Source organism: Lepidochelys kempii, chromosome 6 (genome assembly GCF_965140285.1).
Source record: "Lepidochelys kempii isolate rLepKem1 chromosome 6, rLepKem1.hap1, whole genome shotgun sequence".
Lineage (NCBI taxonomy): Eukaryota > Metazoa > Chordata > Testudines > Cheloniidae > Lepidochelys > Lepidochelys kempii.
The window spans coordinates 118,839,791-118,863,939 of NC_136385.1; the positions used below are offsets into that span (position 1 = coordinate 118,839,791).

The following is a 24,149-nucleotide window of genomic DNA, read 5'->3' on the forward strand; positions in this document are numbered from 1 at the left end:
ATTAGAGTGGCAAGACAAACAAACTAAAATATACTAAGTGAGGCAGAAAACATGCATACAGAACAAAAAACTCCTCACTTCATTGCTCAAAGTTTATTAGACTTAATTATTTAACTGGCCCTACAATGCTGGACTACTCCTTCAATACTGAGACATCTTTAATTTGTATTTTAAATCTTAAACAGAATGCCTTATGTTGCAATCTTCAATCTGTAGATGAATGAAACGTTATAAAAGCATCTCCACCTGCAAACAATTACCCAGAGTTTTAGAATTAACAGTTATTCAAGACAGCATACATAACACCTTTGTGATCATGGATGTCAAACATAAAACAATCTAGTAAGACATATTCCTCACCATTAGGCTGTATCCATCAAAATATTTTTTGAAATAAAACCAAGGAAGATCTTTTCAAACCCCTATGTGAATGCAACAAGTAAAGCTTAGTGAAAGGCTTTCTGCTTTGAAGTCTTTAGAGTGAGCACTACCTTGCCATATCCAGTTTGTTTAAAGGTTACAGCAGGAGGAGGCTAGGGGTGTCCCAGATTTCTTTGTTTAAAATGAAATCCAAGCAACCAAATGGCAGTTTATTCTATAGAACTCTGAAGAGTAAATAATGTATCTTTGCCGCTGAAGTCGGAATGGCCATAGTAAAAATAAATTAGTTTGGACACAATTCTTTTGTGTCCCAAGTCTTTGTTTTCTGCTCCCAGGAGGAGTTATCTTGGGTGTCAGCCGGGCATAATTTATCACAGCCTATGGAAGCTAAGAGGTTTTAATGAGGGGAAAATAATTACTTGTTATTTACAGAACCCTTACCATTGCAGATTAAACTATTAAACACTGGGAGCCAAAGGCCACCCTTGTTCCTGTCTGCATGCACAGCTCCTCCTACTGAAGTCAATGGGAGCCATGCCCACTACCTCTGCAAAGGGTGAGTCTGACCCTGACTGTAACGCCTCCTGAAGTGCTGTGTTGAGCTCTGTGGAAAGGAAGCTCAAATAATTCCACAGGGAACGGAGCTCTTATATCTGGATTAGTCAAGGTAGTTTCTCTCAGACAAAGGGACAGCCAGTGGGGTGGGGAGGAAACGCTTAAGCAGCCATGCATGTTGTTTGCAGACAGACCTATAAGCCTCCACTTTTGGAAAGTTTAGCCCTAAAAGTTTTAGGATAAACTATAAATGCCCCTATTATGGTGATGGTCACAGTTAAGTAGTAGGACCTGTTGTCCCACAGCGGCAGGTATTTTTAATCTGTTTGTGCAGACACTTCAGCCTAGATTGTGCCTTTACGCACAGCCCCAACCAAGGGGTGATGATGCATAAATTGCACTGCTCCTCAGAGACACTCCTCTGAGCCACAGTCCCCTCCCTGCTTCTCCCATGCACGAGTGGGTGAGTGAAATAATGCCACCCCTGCCCTGCCTCCCAAAATCAGCTCAGCTGAACTAGCTGCTTTGTTAAGGCCCTGCCCATTCCCGTGAGGAATTCCTGCCTATCTGCCCTGGGAGAAGCAAGCAGGTATGGGGCAAGGACCTCAGTGCAGAGAGGTTCACTCTATCCCTCGCTCCTGCGCATGGGCACAGACTGAGGGCTCGTCTACACTGGATATGGTAAGTGCTGCCGTGGCAGCACTTGATCATAGCTTTGTGGTCACGGCAGAGCGGTGGGAGAGAGCTCTCCCAGTGCTGTAAAAAACCCCACCTCCACCAGGGGCGTAGCTCCCAGCGCTGGGGCATTGTCTGCACTGGCGCTTTACAGCGCCGAAACTTGCTGCGCTCAGGGGGATGTTGTTTTCACACGCCTGAGCGAGAACGTTGCAGTGCTGTACATTGCCAGTGTAGACAAGCCCGACATCACTGTCTAGCCCTGAAGCATCTGCTGTCTTGAGCCGAGCAAAGCCTTATCCAAAGGGGAAGAAGATAAGAGAACAAACAACACGACAGAGGTGTAGTCACATTGCTTAATGCACTACTGGAAGGTGGGAAAGGATTTTATGAATGTTTTTGTTTGTTTCTACAATATTTAAATTTCAAAAACATTCTCTAAGTGTTAAATCCCTATAAAGTGTCTCACAAACACTTTGTTAAGTGCAGTGTATTGTAGCCAGGTCGGTCTCAGGATATTAGAGAGACAAGGTGGGTAAGGTAATATCTTTAGCGGAACAACATCTGCTGATGAGCGAGACAAGCTTTTGAGCCACAAAGGGCTCTTCTTCAGGTCTGAGAAAGGTACTCACAGTGTCACAGCAAAATGCAAAGTGGAACAGATTGTTTAGCATAAATAACACATCCTGTAAGAGACCAGTCAAGGTAGAGTGACCCATTAATACCACTCCAGTCATAGGACAAAGAGAGGGCGTTAGTGGGTTACAGCTTGTTGTAATAAGCCATACCTCCAGTGTCTCTGTTCTGGATTAAGTTTAGAAGTGTGTGCAACAAGAGTGATGTAGTGGTGGGAGTCTGCTATAGACCACCGGACCAGGGGGATGAGGTAGATGAGGCTTTCTTCCGGCAGCTCGCGGAAGCTACTAGATCGCATGCCCTGATTCTCATGGGTGACTTTAATTTTCCTGATATCTGCTGGGAGAGCAATACAGCGGTGCATAGACAATCCAGGGAGTTTTTGGAAAGCGTAGGGGACAATTTCCTGGCGCAAGTGCTAGAGGAGCCAACTAGGGGGGGCGCTTTTCTTGACCTGCTGCTCACAAACCGGGTAGAATTAGTGGGGGAAGCAAAAGTGGATGGGAATCTGGGAGGCAGTGACCATGAGTTGGTTGAGTTCAGGATCCTGACGCAGGGAAGAAAGGTAAGCAGCAGGATACGGACCCTGGACTTCAGGAAAGCAGACTTCGACTCCCTCAGGGAACGGATGGCCAGGATCCCCTGGGGGACTAACTTGAAGGGGAAAGGAGTCCAGGAGAGCTGGCTGTATTTCAAGGAATCCCTGTTGAGGTTACAGGGACAAACCATCCCGATGAGTCGAAAGAATAGTAAATATGACAGGCGACCAGCTTGGCTTAATGGTGAAATCCTAGCGGATCTTAAACATAAAAAAGAAGCTTACAAGAAGTGGAAGGTTGGACATATGACCAGGGAAGAGTATAAAAATATTGCTCGGGCATGTAGGAATGTTATCAGGAGGGCCAAATCGCACCTGGAGCTGCAGCTAGCCAGAGATGTTAAGAGTAACAAGAAGGGTTTCTTCAGGTATGTTGGCAACAAGAAGAAAGCCAAGGAATGTGTGGGCCCCTTACTGAATGAGGGAGGCAACCTAGTGACAGAGGATGTGGAAAAAGCTAATGTACTCAATGCTTTTTTTGCCTCTGTTTTCACTAACAAGGTCAGCTCCCAGACTGCTGCGCTGGGCATCACAAAATGGGGAAGAGATGGCCAGCCCTCTGAGGAGATAGAGGTGGTTAGGGACTATTTAGAAAAGCTGGACGTGCACAAGTCCATGGGGCCGGACGAGTTGCATCCGAGAGTGCTGAAGGAATTGGCGGCTGTGATTGCAGAGACCATTGGCCATTATCTTTGAAAACTCGTGGCGAACCGGGGAAGTCCCGGATGACTGGAAAAAGGCTAATGTAGTGCCAATCTTTAAAAAAGGGAAGAAGGAGGATCCTGGGAACTACAGGCCAGTCAGCCTCACTTCAGTTCCTGGAAAAATCATGGAGCAGGTCCTCAAAGAATCAATCCTGAAGCACTTGCATGAGAGGAAAGTGATCAGGAACAGCCAGCATGGATTCACCAAGGGAAGGTCATGCCTGACTAATCTAATCGCCTTTTATGATGAGATTACTGGTTCTGTGGATGAAGGGAAAGCAGTGGATGTATTGTTTCTTGACTTTAGCAAAGCTTTTGACACGGTCTCCCACAGTATTCTTGTCAGCAAGTTAAGGAAGTATGGGCTGGATGAATGCACTACAAGGTGGGTAGAAAGCTGGCTAGATTGTCGGGCTCAACGGGTAGTGATCAATGGCTCCATATCTAGTTGGCACTCGGTATCAAGTGGAGTACCCCAAGGGTCGGTCCTGGGGCCAGTTTTGTTCAATATCTTCATAAATGATCTGGAGGATGGTGTGGATTGCACTCTCAGCAAATTTGCGGATGATACTAAACTGGGAGGAGTGGTAGATACGCTGGAGGGCAGGGATAGGATACAGAAAGACCTAGACAAATTGGAGGATTGGGCCAAAAGAAATCTGATGAGGTTCAATAAGGATAAGTGCAGGGTCCTGCACTTGGGACGGAAGAACCCAATGCACAGCTACAGACTAGGGACCGAATGGCTAGGCAGCAGTTCTGCAGAAAAGGACCTAGGGGTGACAGTGGACGAGAAGCTGGATATGAGTCAGCAGTGTGCCCTTGTTGCCAAGAAGGCCAATGGCATTTTGGGATGTATAAGTAGGGGCATAGCGAGCAGATCGAGGGACGTGATCGTTCCCCTTTATTCGACATTGGTGAGGCCTCATCTGGAGTACTGTGTCCAGTTTTGGGCCCCACACTTCAAGAAGGATGTGGATAAATTGGAGAGAGTCCAGCGAAGGGCAACAAAAATGATTAGGGGACTGGAACACATGAGTTATGAGGAGAGGCTGAGGGAGCTGGGATTGTTTAGCCTGCAGAAGAGAAGAATGAGGGGGGATTTGATAGCTGCTTTCAACTACCTGAAAGGGGGTTCCAAAGAGGATGGCTCTAGACTGTTCTCAACGGTAGCAGATGACAGAACGAGGAGTAATGGTCTCAAGTTGCAGTGGGGGAGGTTTAGATTGGATATTAGGAAAAACTTTTTCACTAAGAGGGTGGTGAAACACTGGAATGAGTTACCTAGGGAGGTGGTAGAATCTCCTTCCTTAGAGGTTTTTAAGGTCAGGCTTGACAAAGCCCTGGCTGGGATGATTTAACTGGGAATTGGTCCTGCTTTGAGCAGGGGGTTGGACTAGATGACCTTCTGGAGTCCCTTCCAACCCTGATATTCTATGATTCTATGATAAGCCATGATTTTTAGTGTCAATGAATTTACGCTCCCAGGCTCATCTTTTGAAGTGCAGGTTTCCTTTGAGGATGAGGACTGAGAGGTCAGGTATAGAGTGATCGCTTTGTGAAAAGTGCTCACCCACAGGTGATAGGGTGTTTTTGATGTTTTTTCACCCAGAAAAACGATAAAAGACAAAAAAAAAAAACTCACCCGCGCAACCATTTCAAAAGATTAGCCTAGGAGCTTAAATTCATTACTTTGCTAGACACTAAAAACCATGGACTGAACGGACACTGTTCAGACAGGAGATACCTTGAGTGCTCCCTTACAATGTGTGCTATTCATGCTAAACAATCTGTTCCACCTTGCATTTTGCTGTAACACTGGGAGTACCATTCCCAGAACTGAAGAAGAGCTTTGTGGCTTGAAAGCTTTTCTCTCTCTCACCAATAGAAGCTGGTCTAATAAAAGATATTACCTCACCTACCTTGTCTCACTTTGGGAGAAAACACAATGGCTCAAAATGTGAACAACAGAAAAGTCTGTCAAGGAAAGGAAATGAGTGATTTTAAACACAGGACTGATCATAATCAGCATCACTTTAAGCCCATTTATTTCAGATGCTATGATTTTCCCACCTGCTGCTCAGCAAGTCTTTTCTGGATCTCTTGATCATCACAGATGTCATACACAACAGGCTTGGAAAGCTCAGCCTCAATGCGAGCCAACCAGGTGCGAAGGGTACTCATATTTTTGTCTAATGTCTGAATGACAGCAAAGGTCCCTTCCAGTTTCTTCAGCCTAGGGATATTGGAAAGAAAACAGGTTGTTATAAAGACATTTAACAATGGAAGCAGTATTAGCAGAGGCTCTGGAAATGAAGAAAGTATGATTTATACATTATTCTTATCTCCAAACTGACCTGCCTTCTGCAGATTAGAGACACATTTTAATTATAACCTACCCAAATTGGCATAGCAGATGCCTCCACAGCTGCAGAAGGTCCTAAGTGAGTCATTTTAGGAGATGCTGTGAACAGGGAGTGGCCGTCCTAGCCTCTTTCAAGTGCTAGTGGGTTCCTTAGTCATTTCCCTAAGGATTTGTATACAGAAAACTTGCCCCAGTGTACATTTTTTGTATTTGAGACAATCTAGTCACCCCCATCTTCCCGGGGTGCAGTGTGACTCCACGTTGCCCCAAAATGCTGGGCTGTGCATACCAGGTAGGAACTGCTCCTTAGTCTTTGAGCTGCATGCTCCACTGCTTGCACAAGTGAAGCCATTTACACCCATGCAAAATGGGTCTAAACACTACTGGGTCAATTCGGATCTCTCCTCTCATTTACACTGGTAGTATTTTACAACTACTTGGTACAAGTATACGTGAGGCCAGGCAGTGGAAAAATGATTATTTTCCCTAGTTTTCTAGGTTGGGCTCTTTCTCAAGCTATGCTCACATGTGAATTACAGTTCAACCTTGGAGGACAGGCACCCTGCCAGCAGATTTTGATCCTGCTAGGAATATATTAAGTGGGTTGTGCTGCCCCACTGAGGGAGATGGTTCGTTACACCAGCTCTATACCTGAGGGGTGGGAGTTGTTTTCTAGAGAGAGAGATGGAAGATGTAGCTCATGGGTTGAGCAGTTTGAAGAGAGGAATCTCAGAACAGCCATGCCTAGGGAAAAGGTTTGAACTGAATATATGTGTTGTTTTAGTGTTAATTTCTGTGTTAATAAAGCCAAACCCCAGGAAAAGGGGTGAGTTTGGACATTGCACTGTGTGTGGACTATGCCTCTGCTCTTCTATTTTCAGCAGATCTGAGGGTTAGGGCACACATCTCTATGGCTTCCCTAAACAGGCCATCTATACTTTTGTCCCCATAGCAATGGGATATTTTGGCCACATGGACTATGCTGGTTTATGCAGAAGGGTGCAACAGAATCCTCTAACATACATGAAACAGAGGTGAAGCTAGCATAATAAATCTAAATTGAGAAACTTAAACAAGTCACTATGAAAAGAGAGAGAGAGACTGACCACAAAAGAGACAAGTCTGAGGAAAAGGTCCAGCTCTGATTTGCAAGGACAGCAGAGACTGTGAGCCAGATCCATCCCTGGTATACTCTCTCTGTAGTCAATGAAGTTACATCAGGAAGGAATCTGGCTCTGGCTCTCTCTTGCCCAGATGGGTTAACTTTATTTCTACCCACTCCCACTTTAGCATCTAAAATAGGCCAAAGTCACAGGTAGTATATCCATTTGTCTGTTCCAGGATGGTGACTCCTGTGTACCTGTTTTGTATGGGTAAATTTACAATTCCTGATTGATGATTTCCATGGGAAAGACAGGACTGCTACTCTGCAGTGGCAGCTATTGCCCTGCTTCAACAATGTTTTGGAAATGCTTTTTCAGATACGACAAGGGAGCTTCATATTATATTGCAGCAAATGGCTCTAGTCCAACTGGATATAAGAATGGCCATACCTAGTCATTTAGCCCAGTATCCTGTCTTCTGACAGTCGCCAATGCCAGGTGCTTCAGAGGAAATGAACAGAACAGGTAATCATCAAGTGATCCATCCCGTGTCATCCACTCCCAGGTTCTGGCAAAAAGAGGCTAGGAACACTGAGAACATGGTGTTGCATCCCTGCTCCTGCTGGCTAATAGCCGCAGATGGACCTGTCCTCCAGGAACTTATCTAGTGCTTTTTTGAACCCTGTAATAGTTTTGGCCTTCACAACATCCTCTGGCAAAGAATTCCACAGGTTGATTGTGTGTTGTGTGAAGATGTGCTTCCTTTTGTTTGTTTTAAACCTGCTGCCTATTACTTTCATTGGGTGACCCATAGTTCTTGTGTTACATGAAGGAGTAAATAATATTTCCTTATTCACTTTCTCCACACCAGACAAGATTTTATAGACCTTTATCATATCCGCCCTTTGTCATCTCTTTTCCAAGTTGAAAAGTCTTTTTAATCTCTCCTCATACAGAAGCTGTTCCATACCTCTAATAATTTTTGTTGCCCTTTCTGAACCTTTTCCAATTCCAATATATCTTTTTTGAGATGGGGTGACCAGAACTGCTCTCAGTATTCAAGGTGTGGGGGTACCATGGATTTATATAGAGGCAATATGATATTTTCTGTCTTATTATCAATCCCTTTCCTAACGTTCTTAACATTCTGTTAGCTTTTTTGATGGCCACTGCACATTGAGTGGGATATAAGTGATCCATCCCCTGTCATCCGCTACCTGTCGGCTATGATTTCAGGCAACTACCCTCAAAGACCCCAAGACCTCTTTCTTAAGTGGTAACAGATAATATAGATCCCATCGTTTTATATGTATAGTTGGGATTATGTTTTCCAATGTGCATTACTTTGCATTTATCACCATTGAGTTTCATCTGCCATTTCGCTGCCTAGTCACCCAGTTTTGGGAAATCCTTTTGTAATTCTTTGCAGTCTGCTTTGGACTTAACTATCTTGAGTAATTTTGTATCATCTGCAAATTTTGCCACCTCAAAGTTTACCCCTTTTTCCAGCTGATGCATGAATATGTTGAACAGCACTGGTCCGAGTACAGACCCCTGGTGGACACCACAATTTTCCACTCTTCGCTTTTCAAATCATCTTGCGTATCTACAAAATCACTGTGTACTGTACAAACAGAATACCATAAAGTGCTCAGAGCTTTGCATTCGGACAACACGTGAGGGCTGGTTGATGGGATCCAGGCCTCAGACTGGCACCGTTCATTCACACCACATTCATGCTAAAGGTGCAATTCTGCAAACACTCTCCGGGTTAGCGCTCGCTACCATGACGTCAGTGGACGTCAGTATTAGTAGTACACCTAGTATTATTATTACTATTTGTATTTCTTTAGCACCAAGGGGCCCCCATTATGGACCTCAGCCCCCTGGTGCTAGATGCTGTGTAAACAGAACAAAAATATTCAGTCCCTGCCCCAAAGAGCTCACAATCTAAGTATAACATCAGAGACAACAGGGGAATGCAGAGACACCGATGGGGGAGCACAAGTAATAATGAAAGCTGCAAGTCTGTCATGGAGGTCACGGATTCTGTGACTTTCCGGGACACTCCATGACTTCCGCAGCTGCTGGTGCGACTGACCCCAGGGCTGCCCGAGCAGCTGGCCTGGGGTAAGCAGTGGGGGCCGCCCCTGAGGCCAGCTGCTTGGGCAGTTGCTGGGATGGACCCTGGGACCAGCCACTCGGGCAGCTGCTGGGGTGGTCCCAGGGCCAGCCACATTGGCCACTGCAGGAGCAGCCCCAGCAGCTGGCCCTGGAGTCGCTGGAGCTGCAGTGGTCCCGGAGCAGCAGCGGTCCCAGGGGCCACCCTGGAGGCCGTCAGAGCAGCGGTCCCCAGGGCCTCAGAGGAGCTGAGGGAAGTCAGCCCCCACCACCAGTGCAGGGGCTAGCTGTCAGTGCCAGGGGCATCCCAGAGCAGCGGTGTCTCAGAGCCACCCAGAGCACCCTAGGGTCTCAGGAGCTGCTAAGTTTTAGTCAGGGGTATTTATAGTAAAAGACATGGACAGGTCACGGGCCATGAATTTTTGTTTATTGCCCGTGACCTGTCCATGACTTTTACTAAAAATTGTAAATTTGTTTATTGCCCTGACTAAAACTTGGCCCTAGTAATAAATAAGTGTTTGCATGCCTGAAACTTTGACAAATAAACAAAGATCAGGAAAAACAGGAAGGAAGTAATTTTACAATGAAGTGATTTTTAAAAGGAAAAGATTTTACAATGAGGAAAGCAAATACAGCTGTTTGTCTTAGAAACCTCCCTAATTCAGGATATAAATATTGCTCTCAATATGTTTCTTGTAGTAGAAAATGTTTGTTAGGATTGCCAGCAACTATAGCACAATAGAAACAACCATTGTGGCACTATTAGTATGTGTTTACTTTGTAACACAATTATCATCAGAGAGACCTGCCAATCTAATTAACTAATCTGTTACATATGCCAGCTAGAATATGTCTTTCATCCCAGCCTTAATGCTCTGGGTCATTAATCTCCATCTTCAGAACTAAAACCTAAGATAAATGGACAGGTGATAATAATAAATGCCTTTCAGAAATCAGTGCTGGTACAATATCACAATATGGGAACAAACTACTGTCTTGAATAAACACACAGACAGGTAAATTCTTAGTGAAGTCAACCAGCACTGGGCATGTGGCTCAAGGTTAGTATATTCTAATTCTGTTCTATATAGGTTTGTATTCCGTGCACGACACTGCAGTATGTGAGTGCCTTCCAGTAGCGCATTAGGTGACTAACATCTGTCACGTGTTGTTTGTTCTCTCATCGTCTCCCTAGAGGAAGACGCATGCACAGTGGAGAGTTTTGTTTTGGAAGGGAGGGATTTTTTTGGGAGGGGTGGAGGAGGGGAGTTAATATAAATGTTGTTATGTATTTGTTAGAGCAGGGAGATCAAAGAAACACGCTTTGCACTTGGAGGAGATGGTGGTGAGGTTTGTGATGATCCTTAGTTCTTGGGGGAGTTCAGTCCACAGTCTCAGAACTAGCCCCTGAAAAAGTTCTGTCTCCCGCACAGACAAGCTTTAACCTGGTTGTAGAGAGTTTCATTGTGACAGAGGAACGAAGTTGCCAGGTAGCCATAAAAAAATCCTGAAAGGTGCTGAAAGCCTCCTGAGAAATGCTGGGTGCCCTCAACTCCCACTGATGTCAAAGAGAAGTGGAAGCATTCCCTCAGGAATCGACCCAGGGGAATATTGGAACAAAGAATCCAAGACCCTTTGACTGAATAAAAACCACACATTTGTGTCACTGCTACCATAGGCTTTGTGACGGGGCAAGGCCAGATGTCTATAGAAAAGTAGTGGGAGATAGATATATTAGCTCCAGGCTAAACAAATCCCTGGTACCAGGATAAGTGAAATGGCAGCTGCTCCAGGTCAATTAAGACACCTGGGGCCAATTAAGAACTTTCCAGAAGGCAGGGAGAATGCTAGGTTGACTGGGACACCTGAAGCCAATTAGGGGCTGGCTGAAACTAGCTAAAAGCCTCCCAGTCAGTCAGGAGCTGTCAGGACTGTGCATGTCAGGAGCTGTGGGAGGAAGTTGTGCTGTTGGAGAGACTGAGCAGTACACACCACATCAGGCACAAGGAAGGAGGCCCTGAGGTAAGGGTGAAGTGGAGCTTGAGGAAGTGAGGGCTGCTGTGGGGGAAGTAGCCCAGGGAATTGTACATGTCATGTTTCTAAAAGGTCAGCTACCATAGCTGATACTATTAGAGTCCCTGGGCTGGAGCCTGGAGGAGAGGGTGGGCCTGGGCTCCCCCCCCCCACTTTGTCCCCTGATTAATCACTGAGACTGGGAGATAAGAGACTGTGCAAGGAAGGATAACTTCTCCTCACCTCCCTCGCTGGCTTATGATGAAAATGGCTCAGTAGACTGTGACCCTTGTCTCTAGAGAGAGAAGGGTTATGTGGAGTGAACCCCTGAGGCTAGCGAAATCTGCCAGGAAACGTGGGACCCACGGAGGCAAGGACAGAGCTTTGTCACACCTTGTATTTGCTTTCTGCAAGTGTTTGTGTGAATTAACTTTTGTTTGCAGAAAATGTCATGAATGCACCTCAAATCTGAACCATAGGAGTATGAGTGTTCGTATCATATGGCGGTCTTGAAAGCTCTTTATGGGTATGAGAGTCACTTAATCAGGGAGCAGAAGCTGTACCATGTGAGCGAGGTGACCTATCACACAGCATGAATAGTGAGTTAAGACAAGCAAATGATCAAAGTAATAGATGTGGTGAACAATTCATGATCATCCATAGGCCAAAATAGGGTCACATAAACCACTGGTCAAATAACTTTGAATAACGAACACATTTGTAACAATCGAAGTGTGTGGATAGCTCACTAATTTATTAGATAACGGACTCAGCTGCAACCAATTTGCTCAGATCCACTCAAGAGACTATTGGTTCCCAGCAGCACTGGGTCATAACATTCTCCAGCTGCAGCTTGCTTCTCTGGGGCTATGAAAAGGAAAAGGCTGAAAAGTCTCCTGTACTTTGCAATGAACATGACTTAAATATGGCCCTCATTCATTCAATACATGCTTAAGTACATGCTTGGAAGACAATTACTAAATGTTTTCATCTTAAAGCCTAAATTCAAGTAGAGGCAAAGGACTGTGTAGTGCCAGTGAGTCATAACTAAGGACCCGATCCTGAGACACTGAAGTGAATTTAAAGACTCCCATTGATATGGGCTTTGGATCAGGTCCTAACATTCCACCACTGGAGCCTGAATTGAAATGCTTCAGATGGCCTAAAACAAATCCCTTCTAGATGTTGGTGTCATAAGCCCACATGAAAGGATGGCATGTTTGGCAGTCCTTGCTCAGGTGGTGTCCAGGGATAGAAGGGTTCTTTTGTTGCAGGCCAGGACTAAAGTGTGTCGGCAGGAACATGATGTGATAAAGAATTGCATAGTGCCAGCTTGCACTATGCTGGTTTCTAACCAGTGCTGACAGAAAATGTAGGAGAAAGAACAAGCTATAAATAAAACTCATTTCTTTGTTTAATGGGATGAAGAGATTCAGATGTATATTTTTAAATCTCGTTCATCAGTGTAAATATCATTGTCGTCAGGGAGCAGAGATACTATCCATATTTGTTAAAAAAAAATATGGTGAAATTAAATTGCACTGTCAATTGACATTACTGCCTGATAACAGGAAATCTTTGTTTGGTAGATTTTAGTGCAAACAGACATATAAAGCACACAAGCTTAAGAAATGACTACTTCATTTGGGCCCAACCTTTAAATGTGTGCACATTCATTTCTCTGTGCAGCTTCTGACTCTTGAAAATAACACAGAAACCTTTCCTTTGGTTGATTGTATTATTTCAATTACAAGAATTAATATCACATAATCACTGAACAAAAAGGGGCAAGCTACATTTCATATTAAACCTTCCATTTATCCATAATATTGTAGTCCCAAATCTCCACTGACATTGGTACAATGAGATACCAAAGAGACCGGTACACATTTTAACTTAGAAGGCCCCTCAATGCTATTTATCCAGTCTAATGAACTGCATCTCCCACACAGCATAATCCATTTTCTCATCCACTTGTCACAGGCAAATTGCACACACACACACACGCACATGCTGACATAGCAATGCCCATCCCCCAAGTCTGCTGAACCACCCAGACAGATACTACTGAATTAGTGATTTCTACTCTTACACGCACAATAACCAAATGCAGAGCTGATTATTGAAACAGCACTTACCGTTTATAGGGGAAAATCATTCCTTAGCTTGTAAATTCCAAGCTGCAAGGATTCTGTCTGTTTAACCACAGCACTCATGGAAGAGGAAACCCCTCCTCTATGGATGCCCTATTTATTCATTGCTTTAGCATCTCCCCTGGGGGGTGGGGGTGGGGGGGAAGCCTTTTTCCATCCTCCTCCTCCTCGGCAAAGCCCCTAGCTGTGGAGTCTCAGCACGCGTGCGTGCACACACACACACTGAACAACACTGGTTTCCTTCTGTTAATCTGCGTTTTTACCTGGCAAATTGCTGAGAACCCAACCACAAACACAAAATAGCTTTACTCTGACACAACAGAATCAGCTCATGAAGAAAAATACCTTGAGTGATTGCTTGGGGGTGGTAATGAAAAGGTGATGCTCCAGAGGCTTCACAACCAAAAGGTAAAGTCTACTGAGTACAGTCAGATACCTTCAGCCTCAGACTCTGATGATTTATAGCGGGATTTTCCTGTTGAAGCAATCCCCAAAATTAAAACGCACACAAACGTGCGCACACACACACACACAAAATGCTTACTTGGATTATGCTCTCTGTTGCCTTGTTTGCTATCATATCACAGCGTTTTATGTACAAATTGAAGCTCACTCCTATTCAGTCTACCCTGTCCTGTGCTCAGCCCTCCAGTGAAGGAGTAGGACCAATGAAGTGCAAGAAGTTACACTGGCAATCAAACTGCCCCCTAATCTTTACTTATGACATCATTCATTTGTCAAAAAATCAATCATCACAAATTCCGTGTTCTGACATCACTGCCAGAGAAGGGTGAGAAGGGCTGGGAGGAAAGAAAGAAACTTGGTTTAAACACAGATGTATCTGAAAATCAGCAACATGGCACAAAAACTTTGAAAAATCACTCCAAAAATCCAAGAAATTATTTGGAAGTCTAATGCATTTGACCATCTTCTCTGGCATTATGGGAAATCTGTGCCCACCCGATTTCTGCCAGGGTTTATATTTTTATTTCTTTTTTTGTGTGCAGGGAGTGAGTTCAAAATACATGAGTGCACAGTAGATTATTCAAAACAGAGACACCAGCAACAGCAAGCTGCCTCCCTTTGCAGGCGGTGCTGACCCACAACGACCCTCCAACCAGGCCAATGGGGCCTACCTCCAGGAGGCAAATTCTGCGCCTGGCCCAGTGTTAGTTTGGGTCTCACACAGGGACCTGGGGGGATTTAACCAGGGCCATGGGGTGGCTAATACGCAGGTGCCCCTAGCTGGGAGGCCTTGAAAGCCACAGCTGGAAACCACCCAGCCTCTGCGGGCTCTGGGTGGGGCCGCCCCACTCCCATGTGCGGGTTTTCCTGTTGATTCAGACCCGGCCCCACTTAGTCACATGGTGCTGCCAGGCCCCATCCCTGTGTGGCAGCTGGCGGAGGCGAGCCAGTCAAGTGACCTCAAAGGCCGGCTGAGCTGTGAGCTGCACCCCGAAGGGAGACGCAGGCGCAACAGCTAGGTGCTGCAGGGAGGGGCTGCTGCTTTCCGGGTGGGGAGGCTTCGCCTGGGGGAGGTGCTGTGACTCAAGCTGTTCAGGGGGTGACCGAACTTTTAAATTGCACCCCCCTCCTGCCCCCACTATCACACAGCAGGCAGATAGAGCCATTGGGATATTTGTCTCACTGAGATCCACTCTTGTGAGTAAACAAAGGCACACTCAACTGTCATTCTGCACCCGCTGAGGAGGCAGCTGAATCTTTCCGTGCCGCTGTCGAGGTGGCTGGCGTATGGCTTCAAGAGCCAGGGAAGCAAAGGGTAGGCCGTGTCCCCCAGGAATACTATTGCCGATGGTAATCTGCCAGTCCAGGGAAAAAAGTCCTTGTTTGTAGCTTTCTGAAAAATCCTGTGTTGTTAAAGATGTGAGCATCATGCATCTTCCCCGACCAGCCCACACTGGCGTTGGTGAAGTGTCTGTGGTGAGCCACCAATGCTTTCATAACCAGAGAAAAATAGCCCTTTCTGTTGATGTACTCTGTGGCAAAGTGGTCTGGTGCCAAAATAGGGATATGTATTCCATCTATTGCTGCATCGCAGTTCGGGAACCACAGTGCTGCAAATCCACCCACTACCTCACAGCCCTGTGTAGCAGGAGGCAATAAATGGCCCCTGCAGTGGATTTTGCAACTCCTAACTGATTTTCCACTGACCAGTAGCAATCTGGCTTTGCAAGTTTCCACAGTGTGATCATCATTCTCTTCTCCACAGTCAGTGGAGCTCTCAATTTTGGTGTGCCTGAGCTGGAGGACTGGGGTGAGCTCGGCACACGAATCCAGAAATGCAGCCTCACACATTGAAGGCTCTGCAGCCACTGCTTATCATCCCAAGCCTGCATGACAATGCAATCCCACCAGTCAGTGTTCGTTTCTTGGGCCCAGAAGTCATGCCCCACCATCTGCAGCTGCTCTGTGAATACCAACTGCAACCTTGAATTGGTTCTCACTATGTCCCACAGCAATCTGTCCTCCAAAAGAATCATCAGCTGATTCTTGCAGCTGTAAATACTGGGAGGATCGTGAATCCTGTGCTTGCCACACTTATGACCGAAGTGCAGAGTTGTGCACGCTCCCTGTTTCAGTCAGAGATGGTGGACAGTCAGGAGTGCTGCGCGGGTTCATGAGATTTTGAAAAAAGGTGCAAAAATTATGTGCTAGAGATGACATTATGGGATGGAGACAGTTGCATGTTGGGAAGTTGACCCCTTGCTCTCACCTCTGCCCAACTCGTTTTGGCCCCACCATGCACTGCCAAAACTTCCCAAAAGATGGTACGCTGGATGGGTGGAGGGTTGCACACTGGAATATCTACCTATGGTGCACTGCAAACACTCTTGGTGAGCACGTGCAGTGCTGACAGAAGGAGACAAGTATGTGCACGCACATGCGATACACTAAGTGCGGCAGCTGAAGGGTGATGTAACTTGTTTCAGAGGGGTAGCTGTGTTAGTCTGTATCAGCAAAAAGAATGAGGAGTCCTTGTGGCACCTTAGAGACTAACAAATTTATTGGGGCATAAGCTTTCGTGGGCTAACTTGTAACTTGTGTTGACCAAAGTTTGTAGTGTAGATACGGCCAGAGCCTAAAGGCTTGTCTGTATGGCTAGTTAGTGTGGCGTAAGCCAGAGTGTGAATCTACAGCATACAAGCTTTCCACAAGGTAACTCGCCATGTGGATACTGCTACCACACATAATGGAACTTTTTCTGCACTGTAGATTCCCACACTGGCTTTCTGTGCACCAACCTGCCATGTAGACAAGCCCGGAGCATTCCCTGTAATGCCACAGATTGACCTACTGTATGTAGACTACCTTTTGCAGACTGCAAGGTGTTATGCAGATGATTTATTTTGCTTCAGTCTGATGTCCTGAATATTCTTATGAAATCCTGTTTTACTATGACCCTTGTAGTTTTAAATTGCTGTTTAAGAATTTCACCCAGACTGTCCAGGGGAGGGGAAAAATCTTAATCTCTAAGAGGTGGAAGGAAGGGTCTCTAAAGCCTACCCTGTTTAGAATTATCCATCAAAAGGGTTTGCTGTGGTCAGGGCTATGAGCCTCCAGATGCATAGGATTTGCCGAATGACCATGGATGAGACCTGTCTTAGAATCATAGAATATCAGGGTTGGAAGGGACCTCAGGAGGTCATCTAGTCCAACCCCCTGCTCAAAGCAGCACCAATCCCCAACTAAATCATCCCAGCCAGGGCTTTGTCAAGCCTCACCTTAAAAAAGAGGTGTAAGGTGAACGACACCACCATGTTGGGAGGTGTAAGGTGAACGACACCACCATGTTGGGAGGTGTAAGGTGAACGACACCACTATGTTGGGAGGTGTAAGGTGAACGACACCACCATGTTGGGAGCCTTAACGTTAACTTGCCTTGGCAATGTCCCCATATTTCAGTGCTTATATTAGGGGTTGTAGCCATGTATTTATTCCAACCAATCCCTGCTATAATTTGTGAGCTGCCCTGCAGACAAAGAGTCACACAAATTCTCTCATCACAGCATTCACCTGGTTCATGCTTTTCTCAGTAAGGCAAAGAAAGTGAATCTACGCAACCAACACAGGAGCACAAGGCATTGCCAATAAGCCACGACAGACTGAGTTGTTTGGAAATGGTGCTTATTCTCTGCAATCTTATAAAGAAATTAGATTGAAAAGCTGCTTGCAATATACAGTATGTTTATGGGATACAAACATACATGCTGAAAGTGCATTTATTACTGTAGACTAATCGGTTTGGTTACGGCCCCTGGAGGGACCCACCACCGAGATGCCATGCTTTAATGCAGGTTCATGTGTTTTCTGCGCAGTTTAAACATCCATTTATAAATAAGTACATTGTTAAACCCTGGGATTGTGAAGATATCCTCTGAGCATGAACCACCGCTGTGGTGGCTTCCTGAGTCTGCAGACAGTCATAATGAAACAATAGCTTCAAGAGCAAATACTTCCTCACTGTGCTTGCCCACAAAACACTACACACAGTAGAATCTTGGTGGAAAGCAGGCCACAGAGAGAGGCCACAGGACTGCATTGCCCTATATGATGTACTGTCCCTGAAAACTCTCTCAATCCTTGCAGGCAATCGGCGCAGAGTACTGCTCCACTGCATACAGGATGTGAATTCTTAGTGTATGTGTTCTTGGTAACCTCCCCCCCGCCCCCCCCCTGCAGCCTACACACGCCATTTCCTCTACATTTTGGGCCTTGCACACTTGTGTGTGTACACATGTGTAGCATTTCATTTTAAGGGTACTGCTGCTAACTGATAAGTGGAGATAAGAAAAGATTGCAGATGATGTTCTGGAATCTAAGATACATGTTTCCACAATTAGTGGAATTGCAGAACACTCAGAAAGTGGCCAAAATCTCAAATTAGACTTTAAACTTTTGTTTGTCTAGTACCCTGCTTTTTTCCTTTCCTGCCAGCCAACAAAGGAAAGCACAGAAGAGAATGGCTAGCTAATAGTCTCTCCAAAGCTGTACAGAAATTAATTTACATAACTTAAAAAAAGGAACAGATGATGTCTGAATGTTATTTTTTCCATGGGAATTATGTTTTCAGATGCTTCCTAGTTTACATCAAACCATGCTTCAGCTGTGACACACATGACAATGCCTTTGTGAACTGCACAAGCCAAGCAGATACATACAATAAAAGTGCTAAGTCCATTCTGTGTAGCTGCCGCCATATGGCAAATCTGGGCTTGTCACCATGATCTAAGAGAATCACTCCAAATTCTAAACTGAGAAGTCACCTAATTTGCCCATCTGTCTCAGGTTGTTTATTGGTTTAAGGTGAAGTAAGTTGTTTATTGGAATTGTTCTGTATTGATTAGACTGGCTGTCATTTCAATATTGTATAGACATATATATAATATTATGTGCAAAACACTATGTTAAAAACATTAAGATTGCCAAGTCACACACTCAAAAGTTAGGAAATGACAGAAATAAGGTTCCCTGTGCAATCTGAATGTAACCTTTTTGTGCATGTAGTTCATGATACAGTCTTTAATTATATGATCACATACTATTTTTCCCACAGGACCTGTGTCTCATTCAGGGCACAGGATGGATCTTTTAACGAAGTTTTGTGTGGGTAATTTCCTAAATTAAATAAAAAAAAAAATGAAAAAACAGAAATTCCACCATTTGACATCATCAGGGTTAGAACCCTTAGATCACTGCACAGACCTCTGCCACTTGAGGTAACTGAGATATCTGGTGACAGCAGAGGAATGATGAGACTCTCCGGCTCTGGAGGGGAGTGTATTCTAGGGGGCATTCCGCAGAAGGGTGACCCATTCTGTCCCCTACAAACTGTCCCTGTCCTGTCTCTTCCCCACCCAGCTCTTTGTCCCAGTCCCATTCTCTTCACTTAGCCAGGCCCAGTACTCAATCTTCTCATCCCAGTCCCTTTGCCCAATAAATCTGAGTATCACCAGTCCAGACTCCCCGACTTGCATTCCTCCCCCAGCTCCTTGTACTCAGTCTCCCTCCCAGCTCCATATCTGATCTGCCTCCTCGCTCACTCTAATCTCCAGTTGCCCCTCCCACATATTTCCGATTTCCACTGGCTCCCAATCCCAATCTATCTCCCTGATCTCCTCATCAAATTTCACTTCCACCCTCTGGCTCCTTGTCCCAGTCTCTGCCCAGTCAGTCCCAGTTCTCCCCCAAAAGTCCAACAGCTTGTCATGTGTCTTTCCTACCCCCTCACCTCCTTCCACAGCCATTCTTAGTCTCCCCTATCCCCAGCTCCCAGTCCCCCTCCTACCCCAATTCCCAGTTTCCCTGCCTTCAGTCCCAGTCTCCCCCATCCAGGCTCCTATTTTCAATCTACTCTACCTGTAGGTCTGGCTCTTGTCCCCACTGTATTTGAACCAGGCAGCTTTCCTCCATGCTGGCTGGTCCCAGCAGTGGGGTCTTTGAGAGAAAAGGAAAGACAATCTTCCCGGCTCTCAGTTCAGGTACATGGTCCTGCCCTGGCCCAGAGCTGCATTTGCAGGGAAAGTCCTGCTTAGACCAGGTTGGAGCATGCCCAGTGTGTCCAGAATCTTTTGGGAATTTAGCTGCTAAAATCTAAGGTCTCTACTGGGCCTGTGTAAGATGTATAACTCGACCAAACTTGGACAGATTTTCACTGGAATTGTAAAAGGCAAGGCTTCCCTGACACAAAGACCACTCTCTGGCCAAATTTCAAATCCTTACTCAAAGCATGGGAAGACTACGGCTTTTCAAATAAAAGGTAGCAAGACCTTTTTAACATGGGTAAAAACTTATTTTCCCTAGCTTTGGTGTTGGAAACAGATGACCTGTTTTGACTGAACTTAAAAAAAAAAAAAAAAAAAAATCAACCTGAGGCACACATCTAATCGGGAAAATTTCAGTCAAAATGTTTAAAGTTTTGCAGTTATAAGCAACTATAAGGTTTTATAATGCGAAATGTCAGGCAACCTTAATTATATGCGGTGCTACTAAGCCCCACCTATGAAAAACACATGCAAACACACACATATATTTCCATACAGACATATACAGATATTATATAACCCAGAACTTCTGTAGGTGAAAATCTGTTGGTTCCACTGAAATTAAGGGACCTATGCCAATTCGCACCAGCAAAAAACCAAGCTCCATACAGCTGCTATGTATGATTGTTATAAGATACATATGTGGCTTATAATTTTCATTTTTAACTCGTAAAACTTATACATATCTCCCCTTAAGACATTTCTCATGGTTTTTTTTTAAGTAATCACTCAATTTAAATTTTTGTTTTTCCTCTCTGTTGTTGGATTCTGCCTCTGAATTTGTCTCTGAGAAGTTAATTCACCTGGGTGGCAGCAGTTGCTTACCATAGTTTGACAGTGTATAATTTTTCCTATGTTAATTCATAGATTTTTAAGGCTAAAAGGATCCATTATGATTATCTAGTCTGACTTCCTGCATAATACAACCCACAGAATTCCACCCAATGGTCAAGCTAGAGCCGATCTTTCAGAAAGACATCCAATCTCCCTCAATTGAAAATTATAGCTGGGAGGAAAAATTTGTACTGCAGTGTCAAAGCATGTTTGGGAATAAATGTAAAAGCTTTGCTTTCTCTAATTAAAATTGAAAAATACAGCGTGAATATGGGTTATAATTTCACAAAAGAAGTGCTAAATTTCAGAAAAAGTACACACTAATCCCATATCTTGTTTCTACTCCAGCCTCTGTGTGTCACTGGATTCTAGCTATAAGTGGCCAGCAGAGAATTCCCCTGGCATAGGATAACTCTCCACGGGCATAAAGCTGGCCCCTGCATCAGCCATTCCTCTCATCCCCATGTACAGGGTGTGTTAGGTGAGGGAGGGGGCATGCAGAGCTCTGTGCCAATCCTGCACTAGCATAAAGTCCCAAAGGACTGCATAATTTGTAAGTTGCTCCATCTTACATCACAGCTCAGACAGGCTCTCAAGCAACCCCAGGATACAGGGAGCTCAAGCCATTTTTGCTGACCCCTCTGCCCTGTTCCTGTACTCAATGTAAGGGTTGAGGAACACAGAACTTAGAATACTAAAAATGATCCTCCAGAGCACACTTATGATGGGAACACAGGAATTATCACACAGGATCAAACCAGTGGTCTATCTGGTTCAACATCCATTCCCCAACACAGTGGCCATTGTCCTAATGCTTCAGAGGTAGTGCAAAAAACCCTGCCACAATGGACAGTTATGCAATAATATGTCCAAAGGGGAAGTTATTCCTAGCCGCAGCCAGGCAGAGGTTGGTTTATGGCAAAGATTACTTGAGTACGTTGTGGGGTACAGTTGTTGTGAAAAAAATAACCTTTCCTTTGCTTTTAATTTATAGTACTTTCTCAAATATTATCAGTGAAACACACAGTGTGCAATTCAGTTTTTAAACTAAAAAATATTTATGAAGTGGCACCAAGCTGCTTGCAAAGATCAGAGATTTTTTTTAAAATATGGTAGCTTGCATTTTAAAACATTATTTCACAACAGTTAACATTCAAAACTGAAAGCCAGTGTGCAGCATACAACAACACTGAGTGGTCTCAGAAGTTAAAAATCCAGCACCTTACAACAAACCTATAACAGGCAGAGAAAAAGTGAAGTTATAACACTTCAGTACCATAAATACAATGGAGATTCATCAACAGAAGTGAACTGCAAGTAGGAAACCTCTTGCATGAAGAACTGGAATGCCTTCCTCTTGTATAGCACTTTTCATCAGCAGATCTCAAAGTGCTTTACAGGGGAGGTCAGTATCTATCCCCATTTGACAGATGGGGAAACCGAGACACAGACTTGCTCAAGATCACCCTGAAGGCCAGTGGCAGAGCCAAGAATAGAACTCATGTCTATGGAGTCCCAATCCAGTGCCTTATCCATTAAAAGCAGAACTGAGTGGCAGACTCTAAAGAAGGGCTCTTCTGTTGAGTCACCTTAGGCTCAAGTGCTAAAATCCTTCATTACGATTCAGGGTAATTACAGCTTAGTCATGGTGATGGTTGGGCACACTTCGCTCCAACCAGAACATTAAGGGGGTGGGAGTCTTCTTTAAGGCCCACAGAAAACAAGGACAGCGAGAAACTCTAGAAAGAGTTTACCTCTGGCATCAACCCAAGATTTCTGCCTATGTTATATTCATTTTATTGTTTCTGAGTTACCAATAAACCCAAATCCCAGGAAGGGGGTGAATCTGGACACCACCTTGGGGTCGGTGTACTGTGCTGGGGGTGGGATAAAGACTCAATCTGTTCACAGATTATAATGAAATTGGATTATCTCAATCAGAGGGCAGGGTCACAGTTTTCTTAGTTCTTTCAGTAAAATAAAACATTTAATCCAATCAGAAGCTATCATAGATGGGGCTATCCAGTTTTTGTTATTTTGCCATGGCAAAGCTTTTCCTAATTTATCAGTCTGTGGTGTATGCTACATTTTAAAAATAATGTGCAGGTTTTACAGATGTGGTCACGTAAGAGCAGCCTACAATATTGGGATTAAATTCCTATTTGTTAGGCATTCCAAAAAATTTAAGAGCAGACTGGACCATTTTGATCATCTAGTCTGACCACCTGCATAACACAAGCCATAGGATTTGACCCAGTGATGCCCACATATTCCAATAACTTGTACATGGACTAGACCTATCTTTTAGAAAGGCATACAGTCTTAATTTAAAGATTCCCAAGTGATGGAGAATCTACCACATTGCTGCACAGCCAATATGGTATTTTTAAAATGAAGTTCAGTACAATAGCAAAGTAAAATCACTTTGATTCTACCTTAAACCCTCAGATTTAGAAAGAACTCCCCCAGTGCTGTGTACATGGAGCAGTGTGGTTTCAAAACAGACCAGAAAACCCTAACAATCAAACTGAATAAGAAAATATAGATTTAATCTTATTTTTAAGACAATTTTGAAATCCCAATTAATATACTTTAAAATCAGGTCAGTATGTTTCTGAGTTTAGTTGGGAACTAAATGTAGACATTATACAAATTGTCAAAATAAGCATTTTATTTGAAAGTTCAAGGCCACTTCCTAGTTTCAATCACTTTCCATCAAATGCAAGTATTGAAATTTAAGTTCTTACCGTCCTCCAAAGACATCAAAGAGATGCTGCCACCGATTGTTAATTTTATTGAGTTTGTCATCTATTTCTGTGACTCTGCTCTTGTTGCTAGTCTTGATCAGCTGATCACCCATTTGCTTCAAATGAAGTTTATTTTCACCAAACAGGTTTATTTCTTCCATACAGTCCTGAAAAAACGCATCCAAAAATTACTCACAGCAAATAATGAAAATCAATTTCTTGTTGAAATAATGTTTCTGGGTTTCTTTGTTGTGTCGGTGGGAATGAGCTTGAAGTGGGATGACCAAGAGTGCTACAGAAACACAGGGGAGTAGATCTTCAGCTTGTGTAAATTGGCAGAGCTCCACTGCGGAAAATGGAACTACATCAGTTTACACTAGCCCAGGATCCAACCTATTATCTTTTTATCATACAACCAGAAAATAAATGAAATAGAGAAGGGTAGGGAAAACAAGCCACAAAGGACTACATTAGATCTGGTGTTTTAATACATTAAAGTACTACATTGAAAACTTATTCTTAATGGAATAAAGTACCCGTAATTAAGACACTATAAAAAATAAGTGGCTTAAAGACCTGAAAGCTTTCAGGTACATAACCCTAAGAATAGCAATTTAAATTTCTAATATTTTCTTGGTTTTTTTTTTTCTTTTAACTTAAATTTTCAACAAGTTACCTTGAAAGAACCTGAATTCAAGTTC

General features: G+C 44.1%; 1 protein-coding gene across 5 annotated transcripts in view; it reads right to left on the reverse strand.

The window, feature by feature from the left end:
- The window catches only part of SYNE2 (spectrin repeat containing nuclear envelope protein 2), a 275,888-nt gene that overhangs the window by 23,853 nt on the left and 227,886 nt on the right, over positions 1 to 24,149 (reverse strand). For all 5 annotated transcript variants that reach the window (XM_073349866.2, XM_078853402.1, XM_078853405.1 and 2 more), the window contains 2 exons: positions 23,449 to 23,615; positions 5,623 to 5,785 (listed from right to left, as the gene is read on the reverse strand). In XM_073349866.2, coding sequence (XP_073205967.2) covers positions 5,623 to 5,785; positions 23,449 to 23,615 — 330 coding nt within the window. The remainder of the gene's footprint in view (positions 1 to 5,622; positions 5,786 to 23,448; positions 23,616 to 24,149) is intronic.